The following is a 23756-nucleotide window of genomic DNA, read 5'->3' as shown; positions in this document are numbered from 1 at the left end:
AGAAGCGCAGAGAGTTCTGTACGAACAGGAAAGAGATTAGGACAGACCGGGGCCCGGCCCCCTCTTAGCCATCTCTGAGGCAAGACGGGACCCCATGGTCAAAATAAAGGTTGGGGGCCGCTCCTACAAAGCCCTTGTGGACACAGGGGCCGCCCTGTCCGTCCTCCCCCTCAGTGAGCCCCCAACGGGAGGTGGGGGATTCACCACCATAATGGGGGTCGAGGGAAGGGCAACCCAAGTGCCCCTCTCTCGTCCCCTGTTCACCAAGGTTGGGAAAACACACCTAGAACATGCATTTGTCTGTACCCCCTCCTGTCCGGTGGCATTGCTAGGGAGGGACTTATTGACTAAACTCCAAATTCAGATTGCTTTTACTCCTGACAGAAGGATGGAGATACGGCTCCCTAAACAGCAGAGTAGTAACTACCAAATGGCCCTTTTGAAGGCTGCAGAAGAATCCACCCCAGAGGCCACCGAGGACTGGAGCTTAATAGAAAACAGAGTCAACCCTCTAGCTTGGGCCGGGATTGGAGGGGCCTCTCGTGCCAAGTCGGCAGCACCATACAAAATTCCCCTCAAGGAGGGAGCAAGGCCTGTTCATGTGAAACAGTATCCCCTTTCCCGCCAAGGAAAGGAGGGCCTACAACCAGTAATAACAAAGCTCCGAGAAGAAGGCCGGCTCATTGAGATAATGTCCCCCTATAACACGCCCATCATCGCTGTGCCAAAAAGGGGAGGGGGGGGCAAGGGCTTTCGCTTAGTGCAAGACCTCCGGCTCATTAATCAGCAGATCGAGGCCCCCCATCCTGTGGTCCCCAACCCACACACCCTCCTTGTAGGAATTCCGGAAGAGCACGCCTGGTTCACTGTCATAGACCTAAAAGACGCCTTTTTCAGCATCCCCCTCCACCCTGATTCAAGGCCTTTGTTCGCCTTTGAATGGGAAAGCCCGGGGGGGGGTCAAAAGTTCAATTAGCATGGACAGTCATCCCTCAGGGGCTGAATCTCTCACCGGTGGTCTTTGGCCAGCAGCTCCAAAAGGATCTCGAACCCTGGGTCCAGCAGCACTCAGAGGTGCATCTCCTCCAGTACTGTGACAACCTCCTGATTTCAGCCAAGGCCAAGAATGCGTGCCTGAGTGGGACGGTTTCCCTCCTCAACTATCTAGCAGGGGGGGGTATAAAGTGTCAAAAGAAAAAGTACAGTTGGCCCAACCAACTGTAAAATTCCTAGGCTACCACATAACTAAGGGGACTCGGAGCCTAGGGCAAGAAAGAGTTGAAGTCATCTGTGACACTCCTGTCCCTAAGTCCCCCCACGAATTGAGGGCCTACCTGGGGTTGACCGGATTCTGCCGACTATGGATAGCAAACTATGGGGAGACAGCGCGGCCGCTGTATGAGGCGCTGCAGAAAGATAGACTGGATAAATGGAAATGGACTAAGGAAATGAATAAGTCTTTTCTCAGTCTTAAAGCTGCTCTTGTGTCACCACCTGCTCTAGCCATACCAAATCCCAGCCGGCCATTTAGACTTTATGTGCATGAAAATAAGGGCATAGCTTCGGGAGTGCTTTGCCAGCAAAAAGGGCCCTCTTGGAGACCAGTGGGATATTACTCCAAGGTCCTAGATGTCGTAGCGCGAGGATGGCCAAGTTGCCTGAGGGCAGTAGCGGCAACGGCTCTGGTTTGCGCTGAAGCGGAGAAACTGACAATGGGAGGACCCATTGAAATTTGGGTGCCGCATGGAGTGCCACAAATTTTGGGATCAGGAGGAGGAAGCAAATTTCTCAACCCAGCCCGGCATTCCCGATATGAAATAGGTTTACTAACAAACGAAAACCTCACTTTTAAGGCTTGCTCCAGCTTTAATATCGCCACACTACTGCCAACATTACTGGGCACAAACGGATCAGGACTCCCAGATCATGACTGCCTTGAAGTATTAGACCTGGACACCAAAGGCCGACCGGACCTTGAGGATGAACCAATAGAGGGAGCCAGAGATCTGTTTGTAGATGGATCTAGCTATATGCTGGATGGAAGGCGCTACACAGGCGCGGCTGTCGTTACTCTAGAGGAGACTGTGCGTGAGGAAAGGCTGCCTCCTCATTTCTCCGCCCAATCCGCTGAACTGGTAGCCCTGACAAGAGCCCTGCAAGCCAGCAAGGGAAAGCGAGTAAATATTTATACCGATAGCAAAAATGCCTTCGCCGTTGTGCATGCTCATGGGCAACTGTGGAAAGAGAGGGGATTCCTTACAGCAAACGGATCTCCAGTGGCTAATGGCGGCCTAATAGTGGATCTTCTGAATGCCCTCCAGCTACCCTCACAAGTAGCTGTTGTCCACGTCCGAGCCCATGGGAAAGAAAAAGAGGAAAAATGGAGACAGGGAAACCAGAAGGCAGATGAGGCCGCAAAAAGAGCAGCCAGAGAGGGAATCCAAGGAACATTCCTCATTCTACCCAAGAGAAAAGAGCGCCCCACATACTCCCCTGCTGAGTTACGGATGGCACAAGAACACGGAATAAGTCCCTGCGATGACGGATGGATCCAGATGACAGATGGAAGACAGCTTCTTCCACAGACCCTGCAGAGGGTTGTTCTAGAGCAAGTTCACCATTCTCTTGGACACCCTGGAGCATCAGCCATGATCGACTATTGCAAGAGGCTGTTTGTCTCCCCTGGCTTAACTGTATGCGCCCACCGACTAGCCGCAACCTGTGAAGTCTGCCAGAAAACCAACCCTCCCAGGGCACCCCTCCTCCAAAAGGAGGGCGACCATGGGCCTACTATCCTTTCCAGAGGGCGCAGATTGATTTTGCTGAGATGCCACCATGTAGGGGTTACAGGTATTTGCTTGTAATAGTATGTCAAATGACAGGGTGGGTAGAGGCGTTTCCATGTAGGAACTGCCAAGCTAAAACTGTTGTTGCTAAATTGTTACAGGAGGTGGTGCCCCGGTTCTCCCTGCCCGAAGTTATAGAGTCCGATCAGGGCTCACATTTCACCTCAGTTATTACACGGGGGCTGGCACAAGCTCTGGGAGTAGAGTGGCATTTACATTGCCCCTGGAGGCCCCAGGCAAGTGGACAGGTTGAAAGAATCAATCGGAGCCTCAAGGAGACTTTAACCAAACTCCAACGAGGGGTGAAGCTCACTTGGGTTGAGGCTCTGCCAATAGCTTTAACGAAGCTTCGAAGGATGCCAAGAAAGGACATAAAATTGTCCCCCTTTGAACTGATGTTTGGGTTCCTGCCTCGGGTACACTGCGGAAGGAGGGAGGAAGTCAAGTGGGAGGTGGGTGATCAGATGCTAAGGGATCAGTTGACTTCTCTACAGTCTGTTCTTTCACAGCTACGAGCTTATTCCGTTCCGTTTCAGAGACTGCCGTTAGATGCACCTATCCATCTCTTCCAGACGGGAGACGAGGTGTTGCTGAAAAAGTGGAATAAAGAAGCTTTAAAGGAAGGGTGGGAGGGGCCTTATTTGGTGGGACCAACCAGCCACTCGTGTGTAAAGCTTGTGGGTTAGTTCAGTTGGCAGTCCCCTTTTCAATTGCATATCATCCAGCAGAGAAGACTGGCCAACCCCGGCAGAAACGATCAGTAACCCCTTTTGATGATCAAATATATATTGACTCCATAGGAGTACCAAAGGGAGTGCCAGATGAGTTCAAAGGAAGAAATCAAATTTCTGCAGGATTTGAATCTACCCTGTTTTGGTGGGTGACCATTAACAAAAATGTAGATTGGATCAATTACGTTTATTATAATCAGCAGAGGTTTATAAACTATACTCGAGATGCTGTAAAAGGATTGGCTGAGCAGCTAGATGCCACCAGCCAAATGGCTTGGGAAAATCGGCGTGTTCTTGATATGATGTTAGCAGAAAAAGGAGGGGTTTGTGTCATGCTAGGTGGACGGTGTTGCACCTTCATCCCTAACAACACTGCCCCAGATGGCACGGTAACAAGGGCTTTGCAGGGTCTCACCACCTTGTCTGAAGAATTAGCCGAGAATTCAGGGATTAACAACCCCGTGACTGACTGGTTGGAGAGATGGTTTGGAAAATGGAAACACCTAGCAGCCTCAATCCTTATTTCGCTTGTAGTGATGATAGGAGTTTTAGTGTTATTTGGTTGTTGCATTATCCCCTGCGCTAGAGGCTTATCCCAGCGGTTAATTGAAACCGCTCTGTCAAAACAGATGCTCTTGCTTTATTGTGCTGATAAAGAAACTCCGTTTTAAATGCTTTAAGACGTGAATAAAGACTTAAAGGAGGGAATTGTTAGAAAAAAGGAGACTCCATAACCATTGGCGTCTCAAGTTACATAAGAGCCCGAGTGGCGGGAAAATATAGGCGGAGCAAAAAGGGAATCATACTGACGCACTCATGACTAACGGCTTGGTAAGCTGATAGTGACTGTTTATTGGATATTAACTTAGTGAGCCGATGTACTAACTGTTTCATTGGTTACTGGTGAGAACAATAGAAGCGATATAATATAAAGGGCTTTTGCACACGTGTCTCGGGGTCCAGACTGCTCTGCACCCGTTTTGCAAAACGTTCAATAAAATAGTGTTGGATCCACTGCTGCCTGCCTGGCATTCTTTTCTTCTAAACCGAAAGCAAGGACTTTTTATCTAACACCTATGAGGAGCTGCAGCACATGCTGGCTACCACTATAAATATGCAAGGCCCAGCTAGGGCTTGCCAGGGCTTTTTGTGTCATCCGAATCCAGGCAGTGGGGGTTATTTGAGGATTAAACAATTCTTGCATAACCCTAAAACAGACCATGGGTTATGCAAGGGTTGTTTAACCTTGAAATTACCCTGTTGCCTGGGATCTGATGACACGACAAGTCTCAGCAAGCCCCAGCTGGGGCTTGCATATTCATAATGGTGGATGGCACACACCACAGTGCCCCGAGGATTAATTAACCCATGGTGGGCAGTCATATCATCTGAACCAGGTCACAATAGTATAGGCCCAGGTCTAGGATAGGGTGGGCAACCTTTTTGCCTGGAAGGGCCATATGTGGTGATGGATGGCAGGTTGAAGGCAGTGGATGTGGGCAGCCAGCAATAGGTGAGGCCTGGTCCCACACATGCACACAAACACAGAGCCTTCCCCTCCCCTCCACAGACAGAGATGCACACAGTCTCCCTGTCCTGTTCTGGTAGTGCCCCTCCAAGGCTGAGGCTGTTTTAAAGTCAGCTGCATGCTGCTAGCTGATAGAAGATCAGGAAGAAAACAAAGGCTGGGTCAGATTACTGTGAAGACTAGAAATCAAAAGCGTAGGACATGACAGAAGAGTGGTTGAAAAGCATGAAAGGGTCAAAGGTCCAGGAGGAGATAGGTGTCTGAAGAATAACAGGGATCAGGCAATTAAGCAAGGTTGTAGATGGTCCAGAATGTTAATCAGGAATTCCAGAAGAAGAAAGAATGCAAGGAAAACAAGCTGACATAGAAAGAGAGCTAGGAAATGATGAATTCTTTCTAGCAAACATGTTGCATCTCTGAAAGGCTTTTCAAGGCTGTATGTTCCTGACTCCACCCAGCCCCCAGTTGCAATCAATCGAAGAACCTTAGGACGGCCTCCTCCTGCGAAGACCTTGACTGCAGCTGAGAACTATGCTTGAGCGGAGGTTGCTGAGCATGTCTCTTCTTCAGTCGATGCCTCTTCTGGGAAGTTATGGGAGGGTCCTGCTCCTGCTCAGACTCTGAGCTCTCTGGTGAAATGTGAGATGGGCCTGGCTGTTCCCCATCAGTCTGGCAGGCTGCCTCTCCTCTGCTGGTTGCTCTTCTGGTAAAAACTCTTCCTCATCTGATAAGGAGTCTCCAAGACTAGGCATGACACTCCCCTTCAATAACTCTCCTCTCCTCTCCTCTCCTCTCCTCTCTCTCTCATACACACACACACACACGCGCACACATACAGAGAGAGAGAGAGAGAGAGAGAGTCTGGAAAGGAGAGGTAGCAGCTCTAGCCTATTCACTACATGGTTTCTCTCTCGAGAATAAGATTCTTGAGAGAGAAACCAAAGAGCACAGAGAAGTAGAACATCTTTTGTCACTCTAGCTCATTGTACTCCATGGTTTCTCTCTCAGGATGTTATTCTTGAGAGAGAAACCATGGAGTACAATGAGCTAGAGCAGCAGAAGACACTCTAGCCCTACATACTCTCTGGGTTTCCTTTCAAGAATGTTGTGGCGGGCTAGAGCTGTGAAAAGGTCCATTTTACACCGAGAAGTACAGAGAGAAGGTGTGAGGAGGGGAATTTATTTATTTGATTTGCGTTTTTACCTAGAAAAATGGCATTCTAGGTAGTTTACAATCATAAATAAAACAATAAAACAAATGCATTAAAACTCATTTAAAAACACAATAACAGAATAAAAACAGCATCTAACCCAACCCACTTGCTTAAACCCCAAAGGTCTGCTTAAATAAAAAGGTATTTGCCTGCCAGCAGAGAGCAAGTGAACCTAGCCTCCCTTGGCAGGCTGTTTCACAGCCTGGGAGCAGTCACCAAGAAGTCCCTCTGAGGCCTACATCAATCACAGGCAGGCAAATCACCCACTGGCTGCAGGGGTGCCACCATTCAGGACTTGTGGGAGAGAGAACTTCAGGAAGGGAGATGGGGTAAATACACACTTTTGCCCTTTCACACCCTGAAATCTGCTATAAAATGCTAAAGGGCTCAGGTGCAAATGGGTTGCTAGCCGCAAACCTGAGTGTTTTGTTGCTATATAGTTGGGGTGGGGTGGGATGTGAGTTGAGAAAAGGGAAAGGTGTCATTTTCCCTTACTGCTATTCAGAAATCTCTTAGTAAGAAATCTCTTCTGCTATCCAGAAATCTCTTGAGTCTGACCAAACACAGGTAAGAGCCCACTATCAAGCCTACTCTGTGGCAGTGAGGGTGGCAAAGAGGCAGTTCTTTTCCACCAGCATTGCATCTTCTCAGTGTCGTTCAGCGGAGCTTTTCCAAGTGGTTTGCGGCCTGTTACATTCTGGGCCAGGGAGAGAGACGCTGGAACCCTCGGTAGCACGCTGTGATGAGTTTGCACGGCACTTTGAGGATAAAGTCGCTCAGATTCGTCATGAATTGAACACCACCATTAATGCAGTTCCATTGGTAGAAGCGTTCAGAGCAGCGTCTGGTCCAGTTTTATTGGATGAGTTTCAGTTACTGAGGCCTGAGGATGCGGACAAGGTGCTTGGCCAAGTCCGATCGACCACTTGTGTGCTTGACCCTTGCCCTTCATGGCTTATTAAATCAAACAAGGAGGGGTTGTCCGGCTGGGTCCAGGAGGTTGTAAATTCCTCCTTGAGAGAGGGAGTGGTGCCTGCCGCTTTAAAAGAGGCAGTAATTAGACCACTCCTGAAAAAGCCTAACCTGGACCCAGAGGATGTTAACAATTATAGGCCAGTGGCCAACATCCCCTTCCTGGGCAAGGTGCTTGAGCGGGTGGTTGCAGGACAGCTCCAGGCACTCTTGAATGAAACGGATTATCTAGATCAATTTCAATCGGGCTTCAGGCCTGGTTTTGGAACGGAAACTGCCTTGGTCGCCCTGTGGGATGACCTCTGCCGGGAGAGGGACAGGGGGAGTGTGACCCTGTTGATTCTCCTGGACTTCTCAGCGGCTTTCGATACCATCGACCATGGTATCCTTCTGGATACGTTGTCTGGGTTGGGAGTAGGAGGCACTGCACTACAGTGGTTTCACTCCTACTTGGATGGCCGATTCCAGAAGGTGGTGCTGGGGGATTACTGCTCTGTGCCATGGCAATTGTGCCATGGGGTTCCACAGGGCTCTATTTTATCCCCCATGCTGTTTAACATCTACATGAAACCGCTGGGGGAGGTTATCTGGAGGTGTGGGCTGAGGTGCCATCAATATGCAGATGACACCCAGCTCTACCTCTCTTTTACATCAAAACCAGGTGAGGCAGTGATTGTTCTGAATCAGTGCCTGGGCACGGTAATGGACTGGATGAGGGCTAATAAACCGAAACTCAATCCAGACAAGACGGAGGTACTGTTAGTGGGTGGTTCGTCTGCCCGGCTAGGTGATATTCAACCTGTTCTGGAGGGGGTTGCACTCCCCCTAAAGGATCAGGTTCGTAGTTTGGGGGTGCTCTTGGATCCAGAACTGTCACTTGAGGCACAGGTGAACTCAGTGGCACGGAGCACTTTTTATCAGCTTAGGCTGGTATACCAACTACGCCCTTATCTGGACAGAGATAGCCTTGCTACAGTTATCCATGCTCTGATAACTTCTCGTCTGAATTACTGCAATGCGTTATACGTGGGGCTGCCTTTGAAAACGGTCCGGAAACTTCAGCTGGTCCAAAATAGGGCAGCAAGATTGTTAACAGGGACTGGCCTGCGAGCTCATATTACGCCAGTACTTTTCCAGCTGCACTGGCTGCCAGTCCATTTCCGGGCCCGATTCAAAGTGCTGGTGTTAACATTCAAAGCCCTTAACAGCTTGGGGCCAGGTTACCTGAAGGATCGCCTCCTCCCATATGTGCCTGCCCGGACCTTAAGATCATCATCAGCGGCCCTTCTCCGTGAGCCCCTGCCAAAGGAAGTGAGGTGGGTGGCTACTAGGAGGAGGGCTTTTTCTGTTGTGGCACCCCGGCTCTGGAATGAGCTCCCTAGTGAGGTTCGCCTGGCGCCTACATTGTATTCCTTTCAGCGCCAGGTGAAGACCTTTTTATTTTCCCAGGCATTTTAGCATTTTAGCTTTCTAAATTTTTATCTTTGCTGTTTTAAATCTGTATTTTAAACTCCTGCACTGCTGCTAGGTTTTATTTTGGTTGTATTGTTATATTGTGGTTTTAATGTTCTATATATTTTAAATTGTTTTATTGTGTGTTGTTTGGATTTAATTTTTGTGAACCGCCCAGAGAGCTTCGGCTATTGGGCGGTATAGAAATGAAATAAATAAATAAATAAATAGTATACTGGTAAAAAGGAGAGCTTTGTGCTCATGAGCCCATCCTCCCCCTCCCTCATCTTTCACACATCAGTTCAGTGAGCTCTTTCTCTTTGGTGTAAATCTCAGTTAAGAATATAGGAAGCTACCTTATACTAAGTCAGACTATTGGTCCATCTAGCCCAGTACTGTCAACACTGACTGGCAGCAGCTCTCCAGGGCTTCAGGCAGGAATTTTTCCCACACTACTTGGAGTTGCAGGGGACCTTTTGCATGCAAAACAGGCTCTACGACTGAGCCACGGTCTCTTGGTTGGTTGATACTGCTGAACTTGCAAGCTATGGCTTGCTCTTCCTCTCCTAGCCAAGGTTGCAAACCCTCATTTGTTGCTTGTTTGCAATCTGGTTTGGATGTAACAAGAAACTACTATCTGTGCAAAAGATCACTGAATCATTGTGGAGTGGGTGGGTGGGAGGGAGCATGTGAGCACAAGGCTCATTCACATATATGAAACTATGGTATGGCATTACATCTGAAATGAGCCAAGTTAGGTTCAGGTTACGGAAGTACCTTCAGATTGTCTACAGTGATCACTGCCAAATTCTTTGGCCCTTTCTTCAATGCTGTTTGACCCTTTCCCACAGCAAAGATTTAGAAAATACTGCAAGTCTATTGGAAGGGATGCCAATACAGAGCTAGCAATTTACAAACCTTTGCTCTCTGTAATTTAAAGATGGTCTACTGCTTGTGCAGACTCTGTTAACGCATTGCTTACGCAACTGAAAGTTTCAGCAGAGTTCCACAAGTGCAATTTGAGTTCGCACAATTTCATGTAAGATAGAATCATAGAATAGTAGGGTTGGAAGGGGCCTACAAGGTCATCGAGTCCAACCCCCTGCTCAATGCAGGAATCCAAGTCAGAGCATCCCTGACAGATGGCTGTCCAGTCTCATCGTGAATGCCTCCAGTGTGGGAGAGCCCACCACTTCCCTAGGTAATTGGTTCCATGGTCGTATTGCTCTAACAGTCAGGAAGTTTTTCCTGATGTTCAGCTGGAATCTGGCTTCCTGTAACTTGAGCCCATTATTCTGTGTCCTGCACTCTGGGATGATCGAGAAGAGATCCTGGCCTTCCTCTCTGTGACATCCTTTCAAGTACTTGAAGAGCACTATCATATCTCCCCTCAGTCTTCTCTTCTCAAGCCTAAACATGCCCAGTTCTTTCAGTCTCTCTTCATAGGGCTTTGTTTCCAGTCCCCTGATCATCTTTGTTGCCCTCCTCTGAACCCTCTCCAGTTTGTCTGCATCCTTCTTAAAGTGTGATGCCAAGAACTGGACACGGTACTCCAGATGAGGCCTATCCAGTGCTGAGTAGAGGGGAACTAGTAATTCCCGGGATTTGGAAGTTATGCTTCTATTAATGCAGCCCAAAATAGCATTTGCCTTTTTTGCAGCCACATCACATTGTTGGCTCATATTCAGTTTGTGATTGACAACATATATGTATCTGCAATAAAGTAGTAGCCTATTTCAACCCAGCTCAGTTTGTGTGTGTCCTGTCTCCTCCTTCCCATCTCTGCTCCCTGCAGTGGGTACAAATAACTTTATAGTTAAGCAGTGTATATAGCAGATTATTAACCAAAATATGTGCATTATCTAATAACAGAATCTACTAATTATAAAATGAAACACCAGCAATATTTTACCTGTCTTTGAGGAAAGTCCTCTTGCTATTTCTAAAGAACATGGTTTCTTTGTAACTGTTGTATTCAGAAAATCACAGAGATCATTCTCACTTTCTACAGGAAATGCATCAGAAGAAGCAGATGGCACTGCTTCCAATGTATAACTCCTCTTCTTTGGAAAGGACTCCTGAAATATAGAAATAGTATTGTGTGATCAAGATGGCCTATTTGTAGACAACAAAAAAGGGGCAACCTGTAGTAAATAGATGACGAAATTACCAGATTAACAGTGCAATGCTATATGTATTGACTCAGAAATAAGCCCCATTGCATTCAGTAGGGGAGGGGTGGGCAGAAGGTAGATCTCCAAATGTTTGGGGCTTCAGCTCCCTGAAGCTCCTGCCAGCATAGGCAATTATCAGGAATGCTGGGAGTTGAAGTCCAAAACTTCTGGAGTTCTACTTTCTGCCCACCCGTGCAGTAGGGTTTACTATGAATTCTTTAAAAAAAATAATAATAAAGGTTTCCCTCAAGGAAGAATTTATGGTTAATGTAACAAGCTATCTTCTGAAGGCATCAGAACAGGTTTTTGGAACAATAGACAAACCTGCCCATGAAGCTACATTTACAGTGTAAATGCTGACTGTGCAGGAGACAGCAGAGGGAGAGGTGGAAAAAGAAAACTTTATTCAGATATTTTAGCATCAATTTCATTCATTCCTATGTCCAAGCAGAAAGTGATATTTTTCAATGTTCTTGACAGTTTGTAAAGACTATTTTCCCAACTGATATAAGAAGGACGTCTGTAACCATGCTGGGAAAATGGATTTAACATATTTTCAGGAAATGTGTTAGTTGTTGCTTTATGTTTGAGTAATATACCTAAAATCAAATCCTGACTTTCATTAGAGTCTAATTATAGTCAATTAGAGATGATTCAACCTTCAATCTGTACAAACTAATCTGAAATGTCAGAGCTGTCCAAGGTTACATGCATAATAAAGATATAGACATTAATGCATATCAGTTACTTGGCACTGAACAGCTTAAACCAGTTCTAGTTTGGATTCAGATAACAGAAAGTTCTAAAGCAGAGGCAGGCACTGAACCTCTTTCAGTCTGAGTGCCAGATTCCATTACAGACAAGCTCTTGGGGGCCGCATTCCAGTGGTGAACAGGGGCCACAGGCAAAGGGGAGCAGAGCTTGAGAAAATCCAATCCCTGCAAAAATTCCATTGTTACCAATTTATATTATGAAGCATATCTACTCAGCAGTAAGCATGAACAGTATGCCTACTCACATGTAAGTAGGACAAGCCTTTGCATGTTTCCTTGAAATTAAAGAGGAAAGAATCACTCAGCAGCACTTTCAAATAGCTTCCTAAATATCAAGCCTCTGCAAGTCTACTCAGAAATAAACATGAGTATCATGTCTATTCACAAGTAAGCATGGCAAGCCTTTGCATGCCTACTCAGAAGTCAGCAGAACAAGGCTCAGAATCAAGACTGACAGCACAATTCTATGAAGATAGTCGCCAGCCTTTGAACTTGGAGGCTGGCAACTATCTAATGTAGGGTGGCTAGAGCACGGAGGGGATTCTCTCCTCTGTGCTCCGGCTGCCCTGCATTTTCAGCTAGAAACACAATTTCATGTGTCTAGCCGGGAACTTCGGAGTGGGGCTGGGGGGAGGACATACAGCGCATAGGAAGCCTCCTGAAGTGACTTCCATGGTCTTGTCCCCTCCCTGTCCTGGGACCTCCCCCTTTTCACCCCCTCTGAGCTCTGTTTCCAAGCACGGAGAGAGGGAAGAACCACACCAACTATAAGGGTGTGGGAGAGGAGGACAGGGAGTGCAGTTTCTGGGAACCGAAGTGTAGTTTCTGCGAGCCAGGACTCCGACCTCGGTTCCCATAAACTGAAAAATCCTATGGCCATCTTGACAGTGTCTAGTGGCCATAGGACTGCTCCCTGAGCCACTCAGCAGTTTCTTCTCCTGACTCTGCCCCATGGGGAAAAGCTCTTATCTCTGTTAAACACTGAGAAAGGCAGCCTTTTTCAGTGCTAAGCAGGAGAAAGTTGGTATCTCCAATTAGCTGCTGATCAGAGACAAGAGCTTTTTCCTGCAGGGCAGAGAGACAAGGGCCACTGGGCCAGATGGGGAACCCCTACAGGCTCACAGGCTAGAGGTTCCCCATCCCTGTTCCAAAGTATGCTTTTAAGACTGAAAATGCTACCATTAATAGCGTACTAACAACAAGTAACATAATTACAAGAGAACTTCTCAAAAACAAAAGTTCTCAAAACGACCACACTGCCTCCCAACCCAATGAAGAGTATAACCATTCAGGCTTTCACAACTTTAATGGATGATAGTTCACTCTACCCTTAAGCCTGAAATAAGGAAAAGAAGGGCCACTTATTTATAATAGCACTGTGTGCTTTGACATTAGATTTTCAGTGTCAGATTTAACATTAGCTTTTCAGTGCTAGAATTTCAGTGCCAACCTTCACCCTTCTTTCCTGCTGGAAAATAGTGTAGGAAGTTATGCGATTCTTTTAAAGTTGGTTACCGTCATTAATGAACCAATATCCTTTAGCTTGGGGAATAACTCACAGGTTGTATACTAGACAACAGCTTTTGAGATCGAATAATTTTGAGGATTGTTAATGTCTGTAGCACTTTTGAAAGGTCAAAAGGCTGGGTCCCCAGTGTGATGCCCATGGGCACCAATGTGCCTGTGAACACCTCCCTTGACACCTGCCAGGTTCCCTGCCCCTCCAAATTTTGAATTATTTCTTTTTAAGATTTGTCTTAATTAAAAAAAAAAATAACTGGGAGGTCAGTATGCTGTAAGGCATGTGCCCCTCTCCAGCACCACACCACCTTTATTCCAAGAATGTCCTATGTAGGCACCAGTGGCATTCTTAGGAAAAGAAAATGGTGGGTGGCTGCAGCACAGTGCTTTGTTTTTTGAAGCATGCCTAGCCACCCAGAAAAAAAGAAAAACATGTGCTGGGGATGATAGGGAACATCCTAGGGGCCTAAGGGGGTGGTGGGGAGCAAGGGGGTGTTTTGCCTGTGCTGTGTGTGTGGTTGTCTGTTTTTTTTTAATAGGTCTTGTGTCTTAGCTGGTTTGTTTGTTTTGGTGTGGCATGTGTCTGTGTGGTATGTATTTTGCCAGTTTTTTTAATGGTTGTGTGTGTGTGGGGGGGTTGCCTGGTTTGTACGTGTGTGTGTGTGTGTGTGTGCGGAGGGGAGGAGGTTGTGGTGTGTGCGTCATGTTTTGCCAGTATGTGTGTCACCAGTTTGCCTTCTATGAAATTTTCCCCCTGCTAAAACTCTTTACATTCCTGACCACTGGCCATGCTGGTTGTGACTGATGGGAACTGAAGACCAGCATATCTGGAAAGCACCATGTTGGGGAAGGCTGCTTTAAATAAAGGCATTGATCAGCTTAAACCCTCACTTTGACTGGACTGTTAAAATATTGCATACTCTCAACCTCACAGTTCTCAATCTCACTTAAGTATTTAGGGAAAAACATAAAACTTGTTACATGGCCAGCTGGCAGGAAACTTTGCTGAGAATGAAGGAACTGTGAGCAGATTACAGCCTAGTTCTCACACATAGCACATGAGCTGGCAAACTGTATTTGGACTGTGCCAATTCAGACTGTGCGAAGGGGCTCATATGACTGGATGTTCTGCTGTACAAAAAAAGAATCCCAAATATTAGCTTTTCAGGGAGCATGCTGGGTAAGAATCCCTCTCCCTAACAAGCTAGTTTATTATGTGCAGGGAATTTTGGGGGAATGGAAGAACATTAAATCATGAGTCCCCACCAAATGTCTGAAGTGATACAATCCAAACAGATATACCACTGCATCTGCTGTTTGTGAGACGTGAGACCTAAGCCTATATTATTACAGTTGCATGACATTACACCTTATCGAGGAAAATGGCATAGCACTCAAGTTACGAGTTCCCACATTAAAACACACAGCAAGTTTTTTTTTTCCCCCCCAAATCTCCACTCAGACATGAAACCAATCAATTTCTCTAAGCCTAACCTTCCTCACAGGACTGTTGTGAAAATAAAATGGAGTCGCAGAAAGAATTGTGTATATTGCCCTGAGCTTCTTAGAGAAAGGTGGAGATATAAATGTAACCAATTAATTATTTATTTTTAAATTGGAAATGTATGGTTATAATTCATTTAAAAGACTGTAGATGTAATTAACACGTATTAAAATGCAATTTAAATTTTAAATCATTATTTTTGACTGTAGGAATTGTCATAGTAAATGTCCTCTAGAATTTAGTCTAAATCAAGGCCATAGCTGGTGAAGCATATGACAATTGCCAGTTTCCAGGCTCATTTCAAGGTGCTAGTTTTAACCTTTAAAGCCCTAAACAACTATGAATCTGGGTACTTTAAGGATTGTCTTTTTCCATATGTTCCTCCCAATATACTCCACTCATCATCTGAGCCCATGTTCTGGATTCCTCAGCAATCTGAGGCACAAGAAACAGCAACAAGGAATAGGGCCTTTGAAACTGGCAAAGCTCCAACATTTGATAGTTTTAGGGCGCAGTCCTATGGAGGTAGACATCAGCCTCCAAACTTGGAGCTTGACACCTATTCAATGCAGTGTGGCTGGAGAACGCAGATGATCCTTGCTTCCATGCTCCGGCTGCCCTGCAGTTTTGGCTAGATGCATGATTTTGTGCATCTTACTGGGGATCTCAGAGCGGGAGTGGGGGAGGCTTGGCAGTGCATAGGAAGCCCTGTAAAGCGGCTTCTGCAATCTACTCCCCTCCCTGTCAGGGTGGAAACTGAGCCGATAGAACCCCAGAGCAGTTCTGATTCTGAGGAGGAACAGCAACCTGTGGGAGAGGAGCACACTCATCTCTCACAGGCACAGCAGCTGGCAGAGATTCCTCCTGCCAGCATTCCTGAGATAGATAGTGACCCTGGCAGTGAGAGAGCGCTGGAGGGAGGCTTGCTGGACGCTCGACGCCGACAGCAACGACAGCTGGAAGGCGCAGAAAGGAGGTGTAGTGCTTGTTTGGCGCGCAAGCAACGGTCGTGTCCCGAGGACCCAAGGGAAAGAGGGAGGAACTCTCCGTAGCCCATAAGTTCAGGGTCTTCCCGTAATTCTCCTTCAAACGGGGACCAACTGCCTAACCGGGAGCATAGGCTACTCTGCTGTTCCTTGCTTAGTCGTTGGTGATTAGCATCTGAAAGAGTCATTAAGTTGTAAAAGGATTAAAGCCTTGAAAAGAATCCTTTTGTCTGTGTCTTGAGTTAGCTATTGGAGTAGACTGAAAGAGGCCACCAGGGCGCTCCTGACACTCCCCACCCCTGGGACCACCCCTTATTTTCCCTCTCCATGCTCCGTTTCTAAGCATGGAGAAGAAGCTGGCGGGAAAGAAACACACTGGCTACAAGGGGGATGGGGCGGAGGAAGGGAGCGCAGTTTCTGAGAACTGCATTCGGAGCCCTGGCTCCAACCTTAGTCCCAGAAACTGAAAAATCCTATAGCCCTATAGACAGTGTCTAGTGGCCATAGGATTGCTCCCTCCAGTGTTTGGTTAAAGTTTTTTTCTCTCTCTCTTATGCATAGATTAGTGTGGTTTTTTCTCTCTCTCTCTCTGTCTGCATTCACTTTGGTTTCAGAGCTTTTATGAGTTTTTTTTTTATTTTGGAATGTTTCAGTTTTTATGATGTTGGTACTTTCTGACTGTTGTTTAATGCATTTTCTGGATTTCATTTTATTGTGTGTACATTTCATGCCAGCAGCACATATTGGGCACTGGGGGGGCAGACCCAGGGGCCAGGGTATAAACCACATGTGATCAGAAGTGGGTTACAAACAGCTAGAACATTAATTGGTTACAGATTATTACAGTTTGGTATGGCATAAGGTCCAGAACTGGTCATTGGGCCAATTCCCTGCTGCTGGGATAATGTTGGGAGTGACAGGATTTGGGAGTGGTTGTGGACTGATATTAAGGGCCTCTCCTGTGACCTGGGTGTGGTGAGTGTGCTAAATTTGAGACACCATCCCAGATCCCATATTAACCCCTTTGAGCGGATCTGGGTGCAAGGTGCCCCAACCCCCACTTGCTACCTGAAATAGATCCAGCCCAATGCCTGCAATGCTGAAGTTGTGACAGAAATAGCAGCACAAGCATTGATCCAAACAACAATATTGCTGTTGGTTGGGAAGCCAACACCTCTGTAACACTTCAAATAAAACACAAGTAAAAATAATAATAAAGGACACATAAAGCACATACATAAGAAATAACAATACTCATCAGATTAAAAAACCCAATTCAGCAGAAAATCAGTGTAGCTGCCCAAAGTCTGCTTGAATAACATGTATTTGTCTGCCAGGGGAAGGATAGCATAGATGGAGTTAGCCTGGCTTCCCTTGGCAGGCAGTTCCACCTGGGAGCAACCACTGAGAAGGCTCTGTTTTGTGTTACCATCAAATGTCCCTGTGATAGTGGCGGGACAGAGAAAAGGACCTCTCCCAGGGACCTTAAAACACAGACAGGTTGATATGAGAGAATACAGATTTTCAAATAACCTGGTCCCATGCTCCATGGGGCTTTATAGGTTAGAACCAGCACTTTTAAATCATGCCGAGAAATGGATCCATAGCCTGGTGCTGTTGTAACAAGGGAGTAATTTCCTCCCTATAGCTAGTCCTGGTCAATAGTCTAGCCACAGCATTTGGGACCCAGCTGAAGTTTCCAAACACTTTTCAAAAGCAGTTCCATTCAGTGTGCATTACAGTAGTTCAAATGGGATGTAACTAAGGCATTTGTCACCATGGCCAGATATGACATTCCCAGGAAGAAACAAGGTTGGTGCACTTGTCTTAGCTCTGCAAACACACTTTTGGCCATGACTGAAACCTAGGGCTGAATCCAGGTCTACATCCAGACTGTGAACCTATGTCTTCAATGGGGTGTAAGCCTGTCCAGCACAAGTTGAATCCCTATTCCCTGATCTGTCTTTGAACTAACCAAAAAACCTCTATCTTGTCTGGATTAAGCTTCAGTTTGTTCTCCCTCATCTAGCCCGTTAGCAGCATCAGTCACTGATTTAGAACTTGAACAGCTTCTTTGGATTTAGATGGAAAGGAGAGATAGAGCTGGGTATCATCAGCATACTGTGTTATGGCATTCTGTCCTATGAATATGGCTAGAGCAGTCAAGTTGCTGCTTGAAGTGGTGGCAAGACTTTTTTTCTGTAAAAGAGAGAAAGATCCTCAACTACCTCATATTTAAAGGTAAGACAACCCCAAAACGATGTTTAGAATATTACTCACCTCCCTAACATTACCAAATGTTCCTCCCCACATTCATGGGCAACAAATGTATTTATTTGTTGATTTGATTTGAACCTCATCTTTTTACCAAAAAAAGGCAGTCAAAGCAACTTACAGAAACAATAAAAATTGATTAAAACCATAACACAGTACGTTAAAATACAACACAAACATAACAATTACAGGAAAAAAATTAAAAACAGCACCCAGCCCAACAGATCCACTTACAGGCCAAATGCCTTCTTAAATAAAGTGGTCTTTGCCTGCCAGCGGAAGGACAGCAGACAGGGAGCAAACCTAGCCTCCCTTGGGAGGAAGCCTGGGAGCAGCCACCGAAAAGCCCCTCTCTCAGGTCACCACCAAACATGCCTCCCAAGATGGTGGCCTCAAAAGAAGGACCTCTTCAGAGGATCTTAAGCAATGGGCAGGCTTGTATGGTAGAAGGCAGTCTTTCGGGTAGCCAGGTCCCAAGCTGTATAGGACTTTATAAGTCATAACCAGCTCTCTGAAATCTGCCCAGAAACTGACTAGAAGCCAGTGAAGCTGCTGTAACAAGGGAGTCACATGCTCCCTGTAACTGGCTCTAGTCAGCAGTCTGGCCACAGCATTCTGGACCAGCTAAAGTCTCTGAACAGTTTTTGAAGACAGTCCGACATAGAGCACATTACTGTAGTCCAAACGGGCATGTGTGACCATGGCCAGATCAGACGTCTCTAGGGACAGATGCAGTTGGTGCACTAGCCTCAGCTGTGCAAACCCACTCCTGGCCACTGCCGAGACCTGGGCATCCAGGTTCAATGCCGAGTCCAAGAGTACACTCAAACTGTGAGCCTGACTCTTCAGGGAGAGTGTAACCCCATCCAGCCCAAGTTGAACCCTTATTCCCTGATTTGCCTTTCAACTAACTCAAAACACCTCTGTCTTATCTGGATTAAGCTTCAATTTGTTTGCCCTCATCCAGTCCATTACTGACATCAGGCACCGATTTAGAACCAGAACATCTTCCTTGGATTTAGATCGAAAGGAGAGATAGGGTTGAGGGTCATCAGCATACTGGTGGCACTGAACCCCCAAACTCCGAACAGCCTTTCCCAGTGGTTTCATGAATATGTTAAATGGCATGGGGGATAAGATGGAACCCTGAGGGACACCGCAGGCCAACAGCTATGGCATCAAATAGGAATCCCGCAGCACCACCTTCTGAGATCGCCCCTCCAAGAAGGGCCAGAGCCCCCATATGCCTTCTAGTCCCACCTCAGAGAGATGTCTTAGAAGAATACGGTGGCCGATGGTATAGAAAGCCTCCGAAAGGTCCAGCAGAACTACCAGGGACATACTCCCCCTGTCCAGCTGGTCCAGCGCAGATCATCCACCAAGGCAACCAAAGCAGTTTCTGTCCCATAACTAGGCCTGAAGCCAGATTGAAATGGATCTAGATAATCCACATCATCCAGAAATCCCTGGAGCTGAGAAGCCACTACATGCTCCAAGAATGGAATACTGGAGACCAGCTAGAAATTATCTAGCATAGTGGGGTTCAGGGATTTTTAAAAAACAAAAATCGTACCACCACTTCCTTTAGGCAAGACGGAATCACACCTTGCCATAAAGAGGTGTTCACCACTACCCTTACAAATGGTCCTATGGGGGGCAGTATTCCTAGGGCAGTCCTAGTTTCCATATACAGTCAAATATGCAGAATATATTAGATAAGTTTTCAAGGTGAAAGACTATTATGAAGAAAGTAAGCGTCTAGATAATGCAGCATATTTTACATGCTATAAGTGTAAATAGTAGTTTAAAATCGATTGTGATAATACATCAAACTGTTCCTTGAATCAACAGTGCTACTATTAGCATTCCCAGGAGATCAGGCAATACAACTTCACCTAATGTGTGAAAGCACAGAGAGGGACTCTGTGCTTTCACAGGGAGTCACTCTTGAGAGACTCTTGCTGCCAAATTATTCTCCATTTCCCCCTGAGGGCTTGCAACAAACATATCTATCTATATTCACTTATCTCCTCTGTTCTGAAAAACAGATATCAGAATCTTGTTCCAGTGATTCTATAGATGAGGTGGCTTCTTGACATGAAGCCACTACACTTCAAAGTAGTGTAGGGGTAAATTTTGAAGCGCAGGCACTCATAACACTCCCCATAGCCACTCTCCCATGGAGAGTTCAGGCAGCTATATTGATCCCTATCAACAAACCTAGCATTTATCATCTCCATCACTCATTCAAGACCAGGCAGCCCCAAAACACTTTGCATTACAACAGGGAACAATATATTATTGCTGGGAAAATTCATTTCCCAATAGTTACTGTGAGGATTGCAGCTAAGCTCAGAGGAAACAGGGTAGAAGATGACATCAAATATCCCTACTTACGAAGAAGTCCAGGCACTGCATCCCTGTGAGCTTTGGTCCCACTACACCACTGGTTGCAATTAGAGATGTGAAGGCCCAGAAAGCAAACAAACAAACAAAAACCCTTGGAAAAATTCCTCCCCCACTGTTTTCCCCCCAAATGACAGTTCATGGGTTCCCCCTGCAAAAAAAACTGGAAAAATTGAACTTTGGATTATGAAATATTTTATTTTAGAATTTAAGACAAGACGTTTATCTGTTGTTACTCAGCCTTTACTATCCCCACCCCAAATGATCTCTAAAAACTATGTAATAAGACTTTTATAGAAAGACAAGAGATGTGAAATGTCTGGAAATAAGCCATGGGAAAAATGTTTTTAATCCTCTCTGTAAGATTCCCAGCATAATTATTTCTTCAGTTTCTTATTACAATTATTCATCTAATGTATCTTCTACTGATAGACATTAAGGGAGCAATCCTATGTGGAGAGACGGCCACACCTATCCTATGCACGGTGGGAGGGGTGCAGAGGGGACCCCTCTCCTCCACGCTCCAGCTGCCCTGCATTCATGGCTAGATGGCTGATTTTGGCTGTCTAGCCACAGGACCTTGGAGCAGGGATGGGGAGGCCGGATGACACATAGAAAGACATTTTGGATTTTGCTCTATGTAGTCCTGTGTTTCTGGGCTTGTTCTGGACGCAGTCAATTAATGCAGTTCTAATCTAAAACCCACATGTGAGAAAAACACTGTAGGTGATTCTGCCAGTGTCACCAGATGCTGTCACATGTAGGTTATCCCATCTATGCTGCTTTTTAAAAAATTAACTTTTGAGGCTTGGGTCTATGGAACTCAATATCACAGTTTTTAATAAAGGTCTCAATTAGACCTCACCACTTGGGAATGCTGCCTCAGCTGTAAAACCTTTTAACTGCTGCCACTACAATAAACCCTCTCTACCTACGAGGAACTCAGTAGCCTGGTTCCTATGCTGTAGGCATGGGGCTGACACTACTGTTTCAAAGTTGGTGGACTGCAGCCCACAGCTTCAAACAGACTTTGCTTCCAAACAAATTTACAAGTTTATTTAAACAAGAGGCTTTTTTTCTCTCTCTCTCCCCAAGCCAAAAGCAGTGGATCTTGCCCTTAACTACTTCCTGCTTCCTGACAGGAAGCACAACCCATTCAAATGGAATCCAGTAGTCATTTCATAATGTTACATCCCTTCCCTTTTGAGGAAGAAAAATTAAAATAAAAAATAAACTGGAACTTTATACATAGTCTTTCAGGTGTGCAGGGCTCTCAATATCTTGTCCACTTCGAGTCTGTCTGGGTTCACTGATGACATCCTTCAGCTGGCATCCTTTATTCTGTTCCCCTGTAGGCTCAGGGTGCTGCAGTCTCTTCTGCATTAATCTCCCCTGGATTATCCTCTGGTGTGCCCTGGTCAACACATGGCAAGGACTCCCTGCTTGTCTCATCCCACAGGATCCTCTGGTCATTACATACTTGTCCCTCATTCGAATTCATGGCATCACCCGATTCTTCGGTTAGTTTCCTCAGATGTCTTCTGTTATGTTTCAGTATTCATCCACTGTCCATGTGTACCTTATACAATTGTGGGTTATCATGATGAATTACGGTTGCCATGTGCCAGACTCTGTCCTGTTTTGTTAGGGACAGGACAGACTCTTGCTTTCTCCTGGCTCTAGGCCTGGAAGTTCTCTGGAATATCATATTGTAATAATGTTTTTGGCGGATTGGCGGTCTTCCCAGCATCAGCTCACTTCACATTTCCCCATGAATGTCTTCAGTTGCTCATTCGTTCCTGGCCAGTAGACTGCTTCCCTGGCTGGTTGTAGACATCCTTCAATTCCTAGATGTAATGGATAAACTTCATGTATAATTCTGTCTGAAGGGCTTCTGGTATCATTGGTCTGTCTCCCTGGAAAATGATCCCATTTTGTATACAAAGTTCATCCTATATCTGGAAGAATGGTGTTATTTCTTGTGGTACATGATATGCAGGTTGCTTACCTGTAACTGTAGTTCTTCAAGTGGTCATCTGTGCATTCACACATATGGGCTCTGAACCTGCGCTGAGCCTCTTTTGGGAAATTTCTAAAGCTGAGGAATGTTTTGGTGGGAACCCTCCTCCACCGTCCACTGCGCATATCCCAGTGGGTTCCTGCCTCTTCCCTCAGTTCTTTGAGACCGCCTAGTGTGGCCTCAGATCTGAGGGAAAAAACACACCTTGGTACCAACATCGAATTTGACATTGACACCAAAGTGGGGACGATGGGTGGGTTATGTGAATGCACAGATGACCACTCGAAAAACTAGTTACAGGTAAGCAACCTGCATTTCTTCTTTGTGGTCTCTGTGCATCACACATACGGTGCTGGGTAGGTGTCTCATGACAAGATCGACGACAGCACAGCTCACCCAAAAGCACAGTTGGAACATGCCTTGACATCCAGTCTGTAATGCTTTAAACGTCAAGTGTGTCAACCAAGTTGTTGCTTTGCATAAGCCCAACAATGGCACACCTTTGCTGAAGGCTGTAGACATAACAACCCTTCGTGTCGAATATGCCCAGACGTAAGACAGATGCTCCAAGCCTGATAAGTCATAGGCTAAACCAACAGTCTGCACAATCCATGAGGCTAGCCTTTGAGAAGACACAGGCAAACTCTTCTTGGGACCACTATAGCAAATCTTACAGAAAGATGCTGTCCTTGACTTACAAAAAGCCAATGCCCTCTTTCATACAGAGCATGTAACTTCCTTTCCAGATCAGAGGATGGCTCTGGAAAAAAAGTTGGTAATGAGATAAATTGGTTGACATGGACATCAGAGACCACCTTTGGTAGAAAGTCAATTTCCAGCCTCAGGTCAACCTTGTCCTTATAAAAGATCAGGTAGGGATGATCAACCTGTAAAGCACAAATCTCTCTAACACGTCTGCGGGAATGTGATGGCAACCAAAAAGGCCACTTTCCACAACAGCAATTGAAGAACCTTCATGGACAGAAGTTCAAAGGGCTTCGAAAGGAGGGCATGCAAAACAAGAGAGAGACTCCACTGAAGTACTAGAGTTCTCACTGGAGGTGCCAAATACTTTAAGCCCCTCAGGAACTGACAAGTAGTAGGGTGAATTAAAAGGGAAAACCCTTGAATTTGCCCTCTATGAGAGGAAAGAGCTGCCAAATAAACTCTTATGGACAAAAGCTTCAAACCTTTCTGGAACAAATGATTCAGAAACAAAAGAACTTCTTCAATCAATCCCTTAAGGGGTCGAAACTGTGGATACTTGCAAACTTCAAAAACGACAACCACTTAGCTGCATAGTATTGACGCGCAGCTGGTTTTCTCACCGCATTCAAAACTGGCTGGACTTCCAA

General features: G+C 45.9%; 1 protein-coding gene across 1 annotated transcript in view; it reads right to left on the bottom strand.

Moving 5' to 3' along the window:
• The window catches only part of ANKS1B (ankyrin repeat and sterile alpha motif domain containing 1B), a 578800-nt gene that overhangs the window by 410486 nt on the left and 144558 nt on the right, over nt 1–23756 (bottom strand). Inside the window, exon 10 of the mRNA XM_084810203.1 lies at nt 10656–10821. Within this exon, the coding sequence (XP_084666329.1) occupies nt 10656–10821 (166 nt within the window). The remainder of the gene's footprint in view (nt 1–10655; nt 10822–23756) is intronic.

The sequence above is a fragment of the Heloderma suspectum genome, chromosome 7 (assembly GCF_057233095.1).
Source record: "Heloderma suspectum isolate Gila_16-S chromosome 7, 16-S_ref, whole genome shotgun sequence".
Lineage (NCBI taxonomy): Eukaryota > Metazoa > Chordata > Lepidosauria > Squamata > Helodermatidae > Heloderma > Heloderma suspectum.
This window is presented reverse-complemented; position numbering and strand designations above follow the sequence as displayed.